Source organism: Pteropus medius, unplaced genomic scaffold (genome assembly GCF_902729225.1).
Source record: "Pteropus medius unplaced genomic scaffold, Ma_sr-lr_union100, whole genome shotgun sequence".
Classification (NCBI taxonomy): Eukaryota; Metazoa; Chordata; class Mammalia; order Chiroptera; family Pteropodidae; genus Pteropus; species Pteropus medius.
In genome coordinates, this window is record NW_024342471.1 from 23,290,381 (window position 1) to 23,306,544 (window position 16,164).

Sequence of the window (16,164 nt, forward strand, 5' to 3'; positions counted from 1 at the left end):
CGTTTCTTCGACCCAGTTGATACCTGCTGATTATCTGCCACTGAAGTTATGGAAACAAGCTGATGCGCAGAAGCCAGCACTCTGCTGGTGCCCAGGCTCACTGCGGTGGGGAACAAGAAACAGACTTTGTACATCCTTAAAGCTTAAAGATCCTATTTTTAAACAGGACCAGAGCTCATCTTGAACAAAGAAACCCACAGATAGAAAAGTTGAAACGCCATACCCCAAGAGGACAACCCACGCAGATGAGCATCACTTGAGAGTTGTCACAATAAATCATTCTCTACGCTAACATTCAATTAGTATTTATAAACGCACTAAAATTCACACGTGCCAAGATTGCCATAAGCAGCAAACCAAGATTTGTTCCTATTCCATAGGCTTCACAGCATCGTTTGTGAACTGGTGATTCCTGGGCCCCATCGGGAACTCAGAAATATTTGGTTCAACCTGTAGAGGTGTGAGTGTGTTTTGGTTTTTTAATTCATTGCCAATGTTTAAAAATCAAGAGATTTTACGTTCTTTAAGTGGGGCTAGCCAGTCTGGGTCTGTTACCATTTTCTGTGTAACGACCATTTGTTGTCTCATGGTTCTGGGGTTCGGTAATTTGGGCCGGGCTTAGCCACATGGCTCTGCTGATCTGGGCTGGTGGTCTCTCAAGCTGAGCAATGGAGGGGACGCAGCTCGTGGACAATGGCTCCCATCAAGGCCTGGCCTGGCTCAAAACAAACACGCCATCACTTCCACTGCATTATATGGCCCAAGCAAGTCGCTGGCGGCCCAGAATTAAGGGATGGAAAACAGGCTCCGCCTCTGGACGGGAGGGGAAGAACTTGTGGTCATCTTTGCAACTGTGCACACAGCTTATCTTAAGAAATAGCAGACATGACCACCTCGGTCACCACGATGTGCTAGGGCCTGGAGGCAGCTGCCTCCATAGACAGATATAACACAAGCCTCGCCCTCGCTGATTCATTTACACAACCATCTGGCCCTGTGGGTATAGTAAGGGTTGCCTTTCTGATCCCAGAATGACCTCCCACCCCAAACCCCCGCCCCTAGTCACAAACACAACCGCTGTGCAGCTTTCACTTCTCACTTCTTTTCTAGGTACTGTTTCCTTCCCTCCAATAAATATCCTGTTTTCTGCTGAGAGAATCAGTGGGGTGGGGGCGAAAAGGGGGAAGGAGGGTATTTTCCAACAGCCGGAAGCCTTAGAAAAGGAGCAGGCTTGGAGCCAGACACACCTGAGTTCCCATCCTGGCTCCATCTAAGCCTGAGTCTCTCATCTGTACAACCGAATCTGCTGGATTCGCACACTTCTCCTTGAAGATACTATGTTAATTGATCCACACGTTTTGCACAAATGTGGACCTATTTCAGTGTAACAAAAAATGCAGGCAAAAATAAAACAAAATCAACAACAACTCCAAAAAAAAGCCCTCGGAGGAGTACGTGGTCAAGGTTATTCCCCCGTTCAGCTCTGAACATGAGCCGGGCATCACAAAAGGCAGTTCATGACTCGAGTGCAGAAGCCATCTGCTGAAAGAGCCAGAGGCTCCGTTGCCCAGGGGGCTGTCTTCGGTCTTTGCATGTGCAAACTAACTCGCTCCAGACCTCGGAGTCGCCAAGTTGTGCTTCACCGCGCCAAGGTCGGAGCCTTGGGAGGGCCTGCAGCGCCACGTACTGGGCGAGGACGCCTAGGACAGGGTTATCGGTGCGCAGGGCAGGACAGTGGAGGGTAAACTGCAGACTGTCGCTCACCAAAAACGACCTGCACGCGTCACCCAGCTGCAGCCAGCAGAGCCCGACTCCCCTAATGCCCTCTTCCGAGGCGGAGCTCTGCAGCCCTTGCCATCTTCAGGATTCAGATCGGGAGATGCTGACAGAAATGGCTTCAGACCAACCGCCCTTAAACTCCCTGAGACCCTCATGTGCAAAATGAAAATGACGATAATGCCGTGGAGTTGTTGTTAGGTGCAAATGTAACAACCCATGGGAAGCGCTCAGGGCCTGGCAGCAAACCGTGCAATATGCAGCAGCTGTCAATGTTGGGCCAGAATCTCCCCTGAATAATAGGAATATAATAACGGGAATAATAAATGTGGTCTCTCATCTAACAAGTAAGGAGTATGACAGCAGGTACCTGGGTTTACCATCTGCCAGGCTCTATTCTAAGAGCCTTACGAATTCCCCTAAGGTTAATAACATCATTGTCCCCATTTCACAGATAAGGAAAAAAACTCAGAGAGATTAAGTAACTCGGCCAAGGTCAGCTAGCAAGCAAGTAGTGGGACTAAACTTCAAGTGCCAGCAGCCCGGTCCAGAAGTCATAAAAAATTTCCTTCCCGGGTAGAGATTGGCAGGTCAAGTCTCTCCCCACTTCCTACCCCTTTTCCTTGGTAATCTATTAGAAAGGGGAAAGTAAGTGAATTAAATGGATTTGTTTTCCCCCGAAGACCCTCCATGATGCTTTTATTGCCTTTTAAGTTCCTCTCTGGCTTGGTGGCCTCGGGTATTTGTCCCCATCTTACAGAGAGAAAATGGAAAATCTACATTAGGTTAATGATTTGAAATCCCTTGCTTGTCACTCCCAAAAGCCAGTCAGAGAGGGTCCAGGCTGGAACCCTGCGTCTAGGCCACACTGACCCAGGACAAGCCCCAAATGACAGAGCCAGAGGCCTACTGACAAGGCTGATGAGCAATATTCCAAATCATTGGGGCAACATCTTTTAAAAATGTCCCTGCATACTGAAGTCTGAGAGCTAGCCCAGCGAATGGAGAGGCTAGTTAGGATGCGGCCTCAGAGACGAATGGCGCTCCGAGTTCGCACGGATGCGACCCGCAGACCCTGGAGTACCACTTTTCCAAAGGCCGCCGGGACTCACCCGCAGGCCGGCCGCCCTGGAACCCGGGGGGCTTCCCGGTGCAACCTGACCCTGGCCGCCCCCGCGCGGAGGGCAGGGACAGACTGAGGCGACAGTCGGCTCCAGGTCAGTGGGTGGCAGTTGCACAAGCAAGGCACTCGGGTCCGCGGACGGGCAGGTCTCCAACCCGGGGGGCTTCCCGGTGCAACCTGACCCTGGCCGCCCCCGCGCGGAGGGCAGGGACAGACTGAGGCGACAGTCGGCTCCAGGTCAGTGGGTGGCAGTTGCACAAGCAAGGCACTCGGGTCCGCGGACGGGCAGGTCTCCACACTCGCCTCCAGAAGAAGCTGACGGGTTTACGCCGGGGCCGGAAGGGGCTCGGTCACGTGATCAGGCCACGTGCCCCGCCGCACGTGACCGTGAGTCCTCGCTTCACCACGTGGGCGGGTTCTGCGACGTTAAGCACAAGGCCATGCGAGGAAGCCACTTTTACCTCCGGCGTTCCGTTGCCGCAGCATCTTATCAATGTTATAACGAAAGGACGTGGAAGAAACGACGTTATTCGAGGACCCGCCGTGGTCTCTCAAGGCTGCGTCCTTGAAAATGGCTCCGGCTGTGGGACCGGTGAGCGGAACGTACATTCCAGGGACACGGGAGCAGGGAGGACCCTGTGACCGCCGGGCCAGCTCGCCGTCGCCAGGGTCACGGTGTCTCCACGACCTCCAAGTCCTCCTCGCTCCACCTCCGGACCGGACCGTCGCTCTTCTCCTGTCTCTCAGGTCCTCCTACGTGACCCAGTGTCACCAGCAGAGCTGAAGCCACGTCCTCGCTGGCCGGAGTTCCGCGAATCCTCCCAGTGGGGCTCGGGCTTCTGGTCCTGGCGCCTCCATCCCATTCTCCACTCAGCAAGCAGAAGACCTGGTCAGCGTGGCCATGCTTTGTTGCCCCTCAATTAAAACCCTTCGACATGCGCCCACTGCAGCTAAAGTAAAGTTAAACGATTGGCTCCTGGCACCTTTTCCCAGCCCAGCTCAAGCCCCTCACTCCTTGGGCCCTGGCCACTCTGGCCTCCTCTGACTCCCCTGCCCCATCACGCCATGCTCTCTCCTTCCTTTAGAAAAGCACCCTTGACCCTCTCCGCTTGCAGCTCTGCCCACTTGAAGCTCCATGTCTGCCCCTACGCACGGTTCGGATGTCCAATGCCTCCTACAGGAGGCCCCTCTGATCGCCCAACAGTGGCCACAATTCGTGATGCTGTCGTCACTTGGCTATTTGTCCATTGTCCATCAGCCCACCCCCTAAGAGCTCTAAGCTCCATAAAAGCAGGAATCGTGTCTGAGCTGTCCACCTATATAACCCAATGCCTGGCACAGTATTGGCAGATCTTCGATGCTCAATAAATATTTGAGGGAAGAAGGAAGAAAAGAAGAGAGGAAGGGAAGGAATGAGAAGAAAGACACAGCCCTTATGGGAGAAAAATCAGTAATTATGAATATAATTTATAATAACAATAGCTAACACCAATATAGGCCTGCACTGTGCCAGGTGCTATTCTAAGCACTTCACATGTGTTAACACGATAATCCTTAGAATAAGCCCATCATGTACCTGGTATTACTATCCCCTTTTTGCATATGTGGAAACTGAGGCACAGGTTCAGTAACCTGTCTGGTGTCATACGGGAAGCAAGTGGCAGGGCTCAAACCTGAACGTAGGCTTCATCCCAGGGGTCATGCTCTCAGCCTCCACTGAGAAGACCCTAAATGTCCACAAAGAGGGGGAAGGGTAAGCCACTTTGGCACAGCCACTGCAAGAGTACAATACAGCCATTTAAAGAAAGATTAGGCTAGTGTTCTTGATACAATAGTGGGTGATAAAAGCAAATGGAAAACACGTGTTATAATCCCATTTGGGGGTTAAAAAATGTAAATAAAGCAACAATGAGATGTGATTGTTTGTACACAGAAACATGCCTGGAAGGACATGCAAAAAAAAAAAAAAAAAAACCACTGACGCTGGCTACGGCAGACACGGCTTTCCCTGGGTCTCTTGCTCCAGGCTTCAGGGCACACGGAACTCTTTCTGGGCACCCACGGGAGGGCCCTCTCTAAAATCACACCACCAGTTACTCTTCAATCCCTTACTTTGCTTCCACGTGGCACTTACTGCTGCCTGACATCATAGGGTATACAGTACTTAATTGTTCAATGCCTGTCTCTGTAAGGTGAAGACAAATTGAAAAAGAAAAAAAATTAATTTTCCCTGGCGCAGAAAGGGAAAAGACGTCTCCTCATTTTTTCTTAGAGCATTTCCTTTAGAAAACTTGTAAACCTTTTAAAAGGCAAAATAAGCCTCTTGTCAACTTTTACAGCCCAAGACTGTTTTTTAAGTCCGAGAGCCATCTCTGTGAAATGTAAACATGAAGATAGTACCCTCATCTCCTACTCTAGGTGAGGTCTTCTAACTAGCTGTGTTATAATCACATGCTTGTCATAGAGATATGAGAAGTTTTGTATTTCTTTGGATAAAGACAATTAGCAAATACCAATGGCTGCCCCAATTACCAGTGGATTTAGGATGAACTATGTATGACAAATGGTGCCAGTCAAGTCCACTTGAGAACTAGTGATTGTTTATCTTGAGAACAGGATTTCCTTTTGTCTTTGCAATTTCTTTAATGGATTGCCTGTGATATGCATCTCATTCTGGCTTAATGTTTATTCAATAATAAAACTGTTTTCTTTCTCTTCTCTTTTTTGTGAGTTTTTCTGGGTTAGCAGGAGATTTTGCTTTTAATTATATTTCCCCAACATCTCTTCCCCAGTAGACAAGCTCTGAGACCTTCTGTGTTCCTGGTTCACGGCTATGTGCCTGGCACTGAGTAGGTGCTCAAAATGTGTTTATTGAATGAATAAATGACCTTACTGGTAGTGCTGTTTGAATTTCATTTTTTACAATGAGCAAATATTACTTACTATAATTTTAAAAAACCAATTGAGCTTTTTAAAAACTCCACAATTGTCACTAGAAAGGCAGGTACTGGTTTGCTTTACGGTTATTGATTTTATTTCCTGCTAATCCCCATGCTTCTCAGACACGCATCAGCAGTCTTTAAATCATTATTAGTAACTACTTCAGAGATTCTCATTAGCAACCATTTCAGACATCATACAAAAAATCTTCAGATATCAATCTCGGCTAATCCAGATCTTTCCTAAGTTCTGATAAGTGATCCATTTATAATTCGAAGGCAGTAGAGATTTTCAAAATGCCATGTCGGCACCTCCATTCACCAACAGGCTACCACTTTTCTCAGTGGACGCATTAAATGCCCACACTATCCACCCTCTTGTCAGAATAAATGAATGAAGAGAAACAATAATGATCGCTGTGCTCACAGCAATTAACTTTTTGGAGGGCACTGCATGTGCCAAGCCCTATGTCAGTACCCTATGAGCGTGAATTCTCTTAATCTTCATAGTAACCCCATAAGGTGGATACCGTTAACATGCTCATTTTATAGATAAGAAAACTGAGATTCAGAGGTATTGAGTGACTTGCCCAGTCACATGGTTAGTGCACCGTAAAGTGGGAACACACCCTCAACGCAATCCGATCCCAAAACACCAACTTTTGGCCTCAAGCCATAAAATGCCATTGCTCCCAAAGTGTTGGACCAATTTTCCACCTCATTTGTGGAAACAAAAAAAGAAAACCCAACCAGGTAGGAACCTGAGACTGGAGGAATCAGAATTCCACATAATAATTCACATTTTCTGAGCTCCTACCTTGTGCCAGGGACTGGGCTAAGCATTCTAAAGCTGTTATCTAATTTAAGCCTCATACCAAACTAAGGTGTTTACTCTTACTGTTCCCATTGCAAAGATGAAGACTGCCTGTGAAGTGTAGAGAGGCGAAGTGACTTGCCAAGGTGCCACAATTAGTAAGTAGCCTAGTCAGAATCAAACCCAGGTCTGTCCGTCTCCATGGCCCACGTTCTTAAAGACACGATTCTTCCCCAAAGCAATAGAGAAAAGCAGATAATGATCTAAAATCAGTCAAGTTCAACAGGGACAGAGCCAGGAGGTGGGCCAGGAGGAGAAAGGGGTCACTCTGAAGCGGGTGGCGGCAGATGCCACGGGTGACATTTTCAACAGCCTAAATGATGGGGGGGGAGGTCGTGTCCTGGGAATGGAAGATCTCAAGGGTCCCTTTTATGTTTGCCTTCTCAAAGACCAGGGCCCTGACCTTTCTTATCCTCCTTGGTGCCTAGCTCAGCATCGAGCTCAACAGGGCTGCTGGGTGAATAGCTGCTGAACAAATGAGCTAATGCACGTGTCAACTTTTACAAGAGACTATAGCTGTTGCTCTCACAGTTCTCAGCTCAGAGGTGGTCTGCAGGGGTCTGCATTATGCCCCACAAGGCCATTTGTGCCGGAGATAGAGGGAAGCCCATGGGGCACTGATAGCACACCTGTGGTGCACACATGGGATTGCTTTTCATGCTTTCAGGAAGCCATAGGGATACATGCCGTTATTTCCATATTATGGAAAAGAAAGCTAAAGTTCAAGGAGGCTGCATAACCTTCCTAGGTCGGCACCGCTAATTGTCACGATCTCCAGAACTGAACTGTGACCTGCTTGCCTCCAAAGACGCTGCGCTGCCTCACAAATGGAGAAGAATCAGAAAGTGCTGTGTGATGGCCAGTAAATGAATGGATGAAAGTTTCAACACGAGGGTTACCATCCGTATCTGTTGCTGCAAGATGTCACGAATGATGGGGACTATACAATTACGTTCAAGTTATAATAGCAAAAAAAGAATCACCTACATATCCATTGTAATCTATATTAATTGCGGTTGCACGAATTCCAAGGCTGTCGGAAAAGGCGCGCGCCTGCAGCCCCACCCACTACGTACTACGTTCCGGCTCCGGCCCCGCCCACCGCGCGCCCAGCTCTGGCCACGGAGGGGCGGAGACGGTGGGTGGAGCCAAGCGGAGTGAGCGCGTCCCCAGCTCCACCCACTCCGCGAGGGGTTTCGGCACAGGCCCCGCCCACCGCGCGCGGCTCTGGCTTCGGAGGGGCGGAGACGGTGGGTGGGGCCAAGCGGAGTGCGCGCGTCCCCAGCTCCACCCATTCCGAGAGGGTCTTCCGCTCCGGCCCCGCCTCCCCCGCGCGCGCGGCCTGGGCCTCGGGGGGCAGGGGCGGGCGGGGGCGGGGGCGGGACCCGGGAGGGCGCGCGGTTCCGGCTCCGCCCACGCCGCTCTGGGCTCGGGTTCCCGAGGGGCGTCCGGCCACCTCACTCACCCTCTGGTAGGCTGCGCGAGCCGCTGCCCCTCGCTGCGTACCATGGCCCGGCTGCTGGCGCTGCTGGGCCCGGCGGGTAGGGTGGGCGCCCGGGTCCAGCCTCGCGCCACTTGGCTTCTGAGCGCCACCGCCCCCTGCGCCCCGCCGCCCTCGTTCCTGCCTCTGCTCCGGCCGAGGCCGGACTCCAAGCTGCTGTGCATGGCCCGCGGGCACTGCGGTGGCCGCCAGGTAAGCCTTCCCATCCCCAAACCCCCTCCCCAGGCGCCCCGATCTCGGGTCCCCGGGCTCCCGGATCCCCGGTTCACCTCCGCCGAAGGGGAACTTTGCACGCTCAGCTGCCCGAGACCGAGAACCTTCCGGGTCTGCAGACCCTAAATCTCTACAACCGAGGAAGTGATCCTCCCAGCTGACAGCCGGAGAAACAGACTTGGCGAGATGAGGTGGTCCGCCCAGGGTCACAGCCTCCAGCGGAGGGAGCCCCGGGTTCCCAAAGCGCCCGCCACCGCCGAGGGCATTGTAGATGGGGCCTGCACTTGGTATTAACGTCCTCGCTGGGCCGTCAGAGTTGTTCCCGTTTGAAGTCCCTTCGGAGCCTCCGCGCGGGGCCAGGGAGAAAGGCTGCGGCGGGGGCTGCTGTCCCTGACAGCCCCCGGCACTTGCTGCTGCCCCCTATTATCTCACCCAAAGAGCAGGCCTCGCTCTCAGACTTCAGGTGAGACTCGTGCAAAGAATGCAGTGTCATTTCATATGCTAAGTGCAAACAGAGTTCCAGTCAGAATGGTCATCCCGGCTTTTCTTAAAAAAAAAAAAAAAAATCCATTGTAGTTGTTTTTCCTTTAAGTGCGTCCCCTTAAAGGACCAGAAAGTTGGGACGCACAGAACCCGGCCTCCTGTCCTGCCAGTGCCTCAAGCTTTGTGCCCTGTAGTCCCTTTGCCTGGGTCCCATCCGGCCCCTCCACTCCCCAGCGGTGGGACCGCACCCCAAGCGCTGAAGGCCTCTGAGCCTCTCCGCTGACCTTTCAGAGGGTTAAAAATAACACCTTCCCAACAAGAGTTTGGGAGACAGTTCCATGAGCTGGTGCAGGCCTGAGCACAGTGCCAACCGTGCCAGCCCATCAGACAGACAGTAGATCTTGTCTCTAAATCCTGAGCCCAGGCTGGGGATGCTCGGGGATGCTCAGGGATGCTCAGGGATCCGGCGCTCCACACACACACCTGGCTGCCTCCTGTGATTCTTCATGGTTCAGCCCAGCTGTCCCTTCCTCCAGGGAGCCTTCCGGAGCCACCACTGATGCCTTAGATGCCTCCACTATCCCCTCAGCCCCATGGGTGCAGATCTCCGCATTCATCATCTGGAATAATCTTACTTGCTTGTCTGTCCCAGAAGCCACATCAACCTTGTCCCCAGTCCAGGCCCTGGCAAGTGTGTGTGTGAGTGTGAGTGTGTATGTGTGTGTGTGAAATGTGTGTACAGTGGTATGAGTGTGGTCTCAGATCCTTGCATTCTTTACTCACTAATTCTGTGGTCTTAATCAAAATCCGTCACTGCTCCGTCTGACTCTCCTCATCTGTCTGCGAAGAAACGAATGTCTGAAAAGTTTCCATTCCTTGCAAGTCACCGCCTCGTAAATTATTTTAGCTTTAGTCTTCTCTAGGGTCAGGAAGAAAAATGCACAGCTCACAATGCTTAAAGATATTTCCTTATACCAAGATGAAAGGAAGAAAATTGTCCAAGTAAGATTCTAACTCTAGAAAGTTAACAACTCACCGTGACACTGGCTAACAGGAAATTGTCCATTGTGTTTGAACTTTGTCCCTTCCATTGTCTCGCAATAGGTGCTGGTTATTCTGTAGCTGGAAATCTGCCTGCCTTTTTATTTCTCTTTTTTTGGCCAAAAGGCCTTTTGCCAAAACAGGGGTTGTAAAGAAAAGGGCCCTCCATAGCTGCACTCAGTACTGGTGAATGGAGATAGGGCCAGGTGTCAAGGATGGGAAATGAAAGGGGCTTTAACCGTCACCAGCGCCCCTCAGAATGCTGTTTGGCACTTGGAACTGCACACGGTAGATTGTTCGTCCTATCAGGCCCTGCAGTCTGGCAGTTCTCCCATCTGCAGCCTTCCTGGGCTGCCAAAAGCTAGGCGGGGCTTGTTTATCAGATGAGCAGCCTTTCTGGCCAGTGAGCGGCAGGGACCAGCGAAGGCTTAGAGTCAGCAGAGGTCACGTGTGCTGGCCAACCAAAAGGAGATCAGAGTATAGTTTTCCCACTCCCCTCCAGCGCCCTGAAGTTCTGGAAGTACCTTCCTTTAGGAGTGTTCAACTCTTGCAGGACCTGCACGGGAGTCTGCTGGTGACTTTAGAAGCCATGTGGCCTCGTGGTGACAAGCGCGGCAACCAGTCCAGGCGCTGCCAGCAGCTCATCGCTTCCACCCAAACCTGTCTGTCTCCTGTCTGTCAAAGAGGGGGCGACAGGGTGGCCACGTCACAGGATTGTGACGATGCCTGTAAAGCGCCAGGCTCAGTAGAAGGGGCCTGTCCTGAGAACACTGGTGTCTTCCTAAAACCTTTCAAAAGCTGTCATGCCTTACGCCTGTTGGCATTCAGTCCCTGGGACCCCATAACACCATACTGGATTTCACCGGCCCTCACCTTTTTTTAAAGTGTTTATTTCCATAAATCTGAAAGTGCTCAAAAGCTAAAGGCAATACTGTTTGTCCCCACCCCTGTCACCTTAGCACGTAATCCCCAGGTCTGTGAGCAGCCTTGAATGAAACCGAGGCTTAATTCCAAAGCCACAGCTACTGCGCATTTTGTTTTTCTCACTTCCAACTACAATTTGGGAACAAAAGAGATGCTCTTTGAATTGGGGGGTCAAGACCTTTAATAAATTTCAGTTTTGTACAGACTTCATGGGGAGGCAGGGCAAATGAGTAGCTGTTGTGTGTGATTAAAAGTCAAGGATGATTCTGGGAAAACGGAATCTGAGCCAACTGGGCCTCCCCAGGACTTAAGTGCTCAGCCTTCCTCCTGGAGCAGGTTGGGGCAGGGCTGGGAGGTCCCCTCCAGGCCCAGGTGCACCTCGTGGAGTTTGGAGGCGGCTGCTGTGTGCAGCCCCGCGGTGGGCCCTGCATGATTTCATTTTCGTTCTGGGGGTCCTGGCCCTGCCTGCTGGGGATTCTGGGCTGTCATTGTCCTCCCTCTGGCCTCTGAAGTGTGGCTGGTGGCAGCAAGCTATAAAAACACAAAAGTGAAGCCTTCCTGGGCCTCTGCAAAAGCCGGAACTAGAGCTGACCCAGATACCACCTCTGAGAAGAGCGCTGAGACCTGCCCTTAAATCTTTTGATAAAAACGGCACTCTCCATATTGGGAAGGAGGTTTGCTTTTTGTTGTTGTTCTTTAATCCAGTGTTGTTGGGTTTTTTGTTTCTAACATTCCAGACCCTGTAGTTAACACACCACGTGCAATGAACTGATTCTGTATCAACTCCAGCCAGTGCATCTGTGGCCTGGAAATCAGCCTCCCTCTATCTGCTTGGATCCCGGGCTAAATCTCGATTCTGGAAGGAAACACACCGCAGCTTCCGCTCTGCTTTATTTTGCACCCGTGGCGCTTGTTTTGTAGCATCTGGCATGGTTGCCGTGTGCTCAGGCTGTGGACTCAGATGACCTGGGTTCTAGTCTTGTGACTTTGGGCCAGTTCTTCAGCCCCTCTAAGCCTGTGCTGCCCCCCAATAAAGTGGAAAGAACAGAGTATCCACTCCAGATTTTAAAAGGCTGAAAGCAGATGGCAGATGGAGAGACACATCTGAACACTGCCTGGCTCAGAGAAAGTGCTCAACGAAGTGTCGTTATTGTCCCCAAGTGTGAGAACCCTGGGTGCTAGTTTCTCCTGTCGCTGTTAACAGAGCACCACAAACCCGATGGCTTCAACCACACACACTATTTATTATCTTACAGTTCTGGAAGTCAGAAACCTAGACTGGGTCTCACAGGGTCAAAGTCAAGGTGTGAGGCAGGCCTGGCTCCTAGAGGCTCTGGGGGACAACCCATTTCCTGTCTTTTGCAGGTTCTAGAGGCACCGGCATTCCTTGACTCCTGGCTTAGCAACTATCGCGCCTTTGACTGTGCCCTTGACTGTGCTTCTGTCCCCACATCTGCTTCTCTGACCCTCCGGCCTCCCTCTCTTCACTTATAAGGACCCCGTGATTACATGGGACCCACTCAGAAGTCCAGGATGATCTGCCCATCTCAAGATCCTTAATCACACCTGCAAAATCCTTTTGCCACATAAGGTGACATAGTCCCAGGTTCTGGGGACTAAGACCTGGACATCCTTGGGGCCAACATTCTGGCAATCACACCCAGTACCCAGCCTTTCACTGTACTTAGTGGCTAAGTGGGCTTTAGCCTCAGCTCTCTGAGTAAGAAAACAGGTAACTGAGCTCCCACTGGGGGGCGCAGAGGGTAGGACCTGCGTGGGTGTGGAAGCTGGTGGTGACCACCGGCGTCTTGCACCTGCCCTAGAGTCTCCCTTCTTTGGTTTGTGCACAGGACCCCAGCAAAATCCATGCAGCGACAGGCAGCGACGTCAGCAGTCCAGAGGAGAAAAAGCAAAGCAAGTCACAGCAGCTGAAAAAGGTCTTTCAAGAATATGGAGCCGTGGGCGTGGCACTGCACGTCGGAATGTCATTGGTCTCCCTGGGCATCTTCTACACGGTAGTTTCAAGGTAAGCTTGTTGCCAGTAACGAGTATTTGGGTTATGTTGTCACGTAAGGGTCTCTGTGAATAAGAATTTTCTGTTCTGAGACTTTTTATTCCTCTACTACTGGCATCACATTTTTAAAAATACTGTAAATTTCAGAGCCAAGTCGATGTCTTAACTCCTTGCTGTCACAATCTTTTTTTTTTTTTTTTTTTTTGCCTCCTTCCCCTCCAGTGGCGTGGACATGTCTGCCATCCTGCTTAAGCTTGGATTTAAGGAGTCGCTGGTGCAGTCAAAAGTGGCTGCAGGCACAAGCACCTTCGTGGTGGCCTACGCCATCCACAAGCTGTTTGCACCAGTAAGAATCAGCATCACCTTACTTTCCGTGCCCTTGATCGTGAGATATTTTCGGAAGATGGGATTTTTTAAATCTCCAGCTGCAAAGCCTTGACCAACTCTTCAGTTGTGGACTTGAAAACCTATTTCTCTTACATTACACATTTTGGATTGGTTTTAGGGTTGTAGGAGTTTGGGGATTTTTGCGGGGGGTTGGGGCAAAGCGCAGGAGCTAATTGCTATGTTCTCATTAATAAGTTTTAATTGCCAGCAAAATTCACGTTTTTGAAAAATGGTAAATTTTTTGCTTTATAAATTTTGTTAGTGCTATTCATTATAGGGTGTGTATACATAATCTAAAATGTCAGCAAAACGTCACAAATGAGCCATCATCTCAAAACTGTTAGCTTATGAAACGTTCCTTCTGGAAGATCACTGGTGAGGGTCTTCCTGCAAACACCCCAGGGGTTAATCTTTGCTCAAATTCTTAAAGGGCAACGATTTATTAAGCTAATTTAAAATTCTCTTTCCTCCAATATCCGTTGTCAGGCTGCCTGTGGTTTAATATGCAATATTCTACAAAACAGCTGCCAGTGTTACAATTAATGAAGCAGAATTTAAGACTTAACAATATGTAACCAGGATCTAAATTAGAATCAACACCTTCACATTCATTACACTTGTTTGGGGGAAAGAAAAGCAAGTATTTCTGATATGTTTCATTGGTCCCCAACCCCATTCAAATCTGGACAGGATGGGGCTGACAACCTCAGGTGGGTTTTCTCAAACCTCTTGAGAGTAGGTCAGGGTCATCTGTCTCTGTTTAGGTAAAATACGGAGACTTATCCAATAGTAATGGCATCACTTGGCTCCTGATGCCTGTGTCCTCGGAGGAATGTGGATACCGCTCACGTGGAAAGCTGAGACAGTCTTGGCCTCTGTATCTCAAAGGTCAGACATTCCAGAACTACCATCGCAATGTTGGCATTCTGTTACTACTTCTATTTTTCAACTGAGTTAAAATTATGTACAGTAAAATAAGATTCTGAATCACTCTCTAAAAAGGAAAATTAGTGACACTTGGTAGAAATGGAAGACAACTGTGACATAGTACAGGCTGAGGGCGGGAACGCCTTCTCCGTTGCTGGCTGCTGGAGGAGTTCCTTCCTGTGGGCCTGGCATCTTGCCTCCAGGCCGTCATCAGGCCCGGCACCGCTCCAGCTCCGGGAGCCCCAGCTAAACAAGTTCTGCCCTCTCACCCTGCTCAAAGGACTGAGTTGCATTTATCTTACTGGCTCCCAGTTTTGTTTTGTTTGCTTGTTTAATTACATTTGGGACAATCAGAAAACTAAAAACTATAAAGTGACAGTCCTGGTTTTACGGTCTGGCTGTTGACAGTTCCCTAGATAGCTCTTAGTAACCCATGTCAATCACTTAAGTTTTTATAAAAATCTTTGTGGGCCGAGTTCTCCACTTGCCACATCGCTAAAGTGGATCTGTATCTCTTTTTTTCCTTTTAAAACAATTGCCCCATTGCTAAAAGGTTCTACCACTTTAAAGTTAGAACTGCCTTTCTGGGACCTAAGTCCAAGGACATCCACACAGCTGAGCGAGGTGCCCGATGCTAGTGCGAGGTCGTCCCTCACGTGGACCAAACCAGCATTTTCATCTCGTCTCACCCTTATTTAAACCTTTGGCCTTGGACTCCACACCTCCTTCTGTACCAGTCGCCCTACTGAGCAGATCCAGGGACCGCCTGTGCAGAACGAGCTGACAGTGACTCCTCCAGGTCTAAGGGCTTAAATCTTAAATCTTTGATTGTGTCGGGAGTAATGGGAGTGGACGAAAGGACAAGCAATAAAACTAGTTATCACAGCAAATAGCCATAGCGTTCCCTTCTAAGCCCCAACTCCACTCCTGCGGCCAGTGGTCAGAACAGAATGACCGATGAGGAAATCACAGGATCGGGGACCTAGAGCGGTATGTCAGTTCACCAGCAGGATGTACGAATTGCTTGTATGTACACTTTTTATGGAACAAGGGGAATAAAACGGATGCTTTTAAAAACGCAAGCCATTGTTCACCTCCATTTTTTTTATCTGACAAAATGAGCAGCTTGAATTCTGAGAAACAAATACCATCTTTGGAGAGTTTATGAAACTTTTTATTCATCTTCTGGTTATAAAGCCGCACCGTGACTGGATTAATAATGTGCCGGTACATTTGTTTGCTTTGCTTTGAGGGACTGTTTGGGGAAATGACAGTTCAGTTGGCATCACTGCTGTGGTGACGTCACGTTAAGTATGGCTGGGGTGGATGGTACTACTTTGGGAAGGTGAGAGTTCAGTCCACTCGAGACTGGGAACCAAAAAGCAGCTCCTCTGTCCCTGGTGGGCTAACAGGACACTGCAGTTTTACCCGTGGCGTTTCAAAGTTTCCGTGACTTCAGCTCTGACATGGAAGTTGGTGATGGCCACTTCTTTATATTTAGGACATTCCTGACACTCGGCCTCTTGCCCTGGAAGCCGCTCAAGAAAGCATATTGCAGTTCAACACGTGCACCGTTTCCTTCATCCCTGTCAAGTTCGCCATCTTTGGTTGAGGACATTGGCAGCTACAGACAAACATGTAACTTTACACATCAGGAGCACAGAGGACGAGACCAAAACTGGGACGGACCTGCTCCTCATAGCACCTGCTCGTTTCCAGGCCAACAGCGAACACGTAGTGAAGTCACCCATGTAGGACAGATGGACATGTCTGTGTGTTTACACATTTGCCATAATGCCAAAATAATAAAAATAAGCCCTCCAGGTGTCCCATGGAGCCAGGTGACCAGGGACCAGAGGGAGCAGCCTCCGCCAGCTGTGTTGAGGGGCCCCCACTTTCAGAAGCTGCAGTGAGCACAGGTCGTACCCAGACCCTTGGTTTGGGCAGGAGGGAGGGCTTGTG

The 16,164-nt window shown here is 50.0% G+C and overlaps 1 protein-coding gene across 1 annotated transcript; it reads left to right on the forward strand.

The window, feature by feature from the left end:
* Positions 1-8,133: 8,133 nt before the first annotated feature.
* On the forward strand, positions 8,134-15,284 carry FAM210B (family with sequence similarity 210 member B). Its single transcript, XM_039864677.1, has 3 exons — positions 8,134-8,405; positions 12,725-12,900; positions 13,111-15,284. The coding sequence occupies exons 1-3, from the start codon at positions 8,220-8,222 to the stop codon at positions 13,325-13,327; spliced, it is 579 nt and encodes a 192-aa protein (XP_039720611.1). The 5' UTR covers positions 8,134-8,219; the 3' UTR covers positions 13,328-15,284.
* Positions 15,285-16,164: the final 880 nt, after the last annotated feature.

What these genes read in the sequence shown, in the direction of transcription:
- FAM210B (XM_039864677.1), top strand. Translation starts at nt 8,220, where the DNA reads ATGGCCCGGCTGCTGGCGCTGCTGGGCCCGGCGGGTAGGGTGGGCGCC. An exon ending in GGCACTGCGGTGGCCGCCAG is followed by an intron (nt 8,406 to 12,724) that starts GTAAGCCTTCCC and finishes GTTTGTGCACAG; the next exon opens with GACCCCAGCAAAATCCATGC. An exon ending in TTCTACACGGTAGTTTCAAG is followed by an intron (nt 12,901 to 13,110) that starts GTAAGCTTGTTG and finishes CTTCCCCTCCAG; the next exon opens with TGGCGTGGACATGTCTGCCA.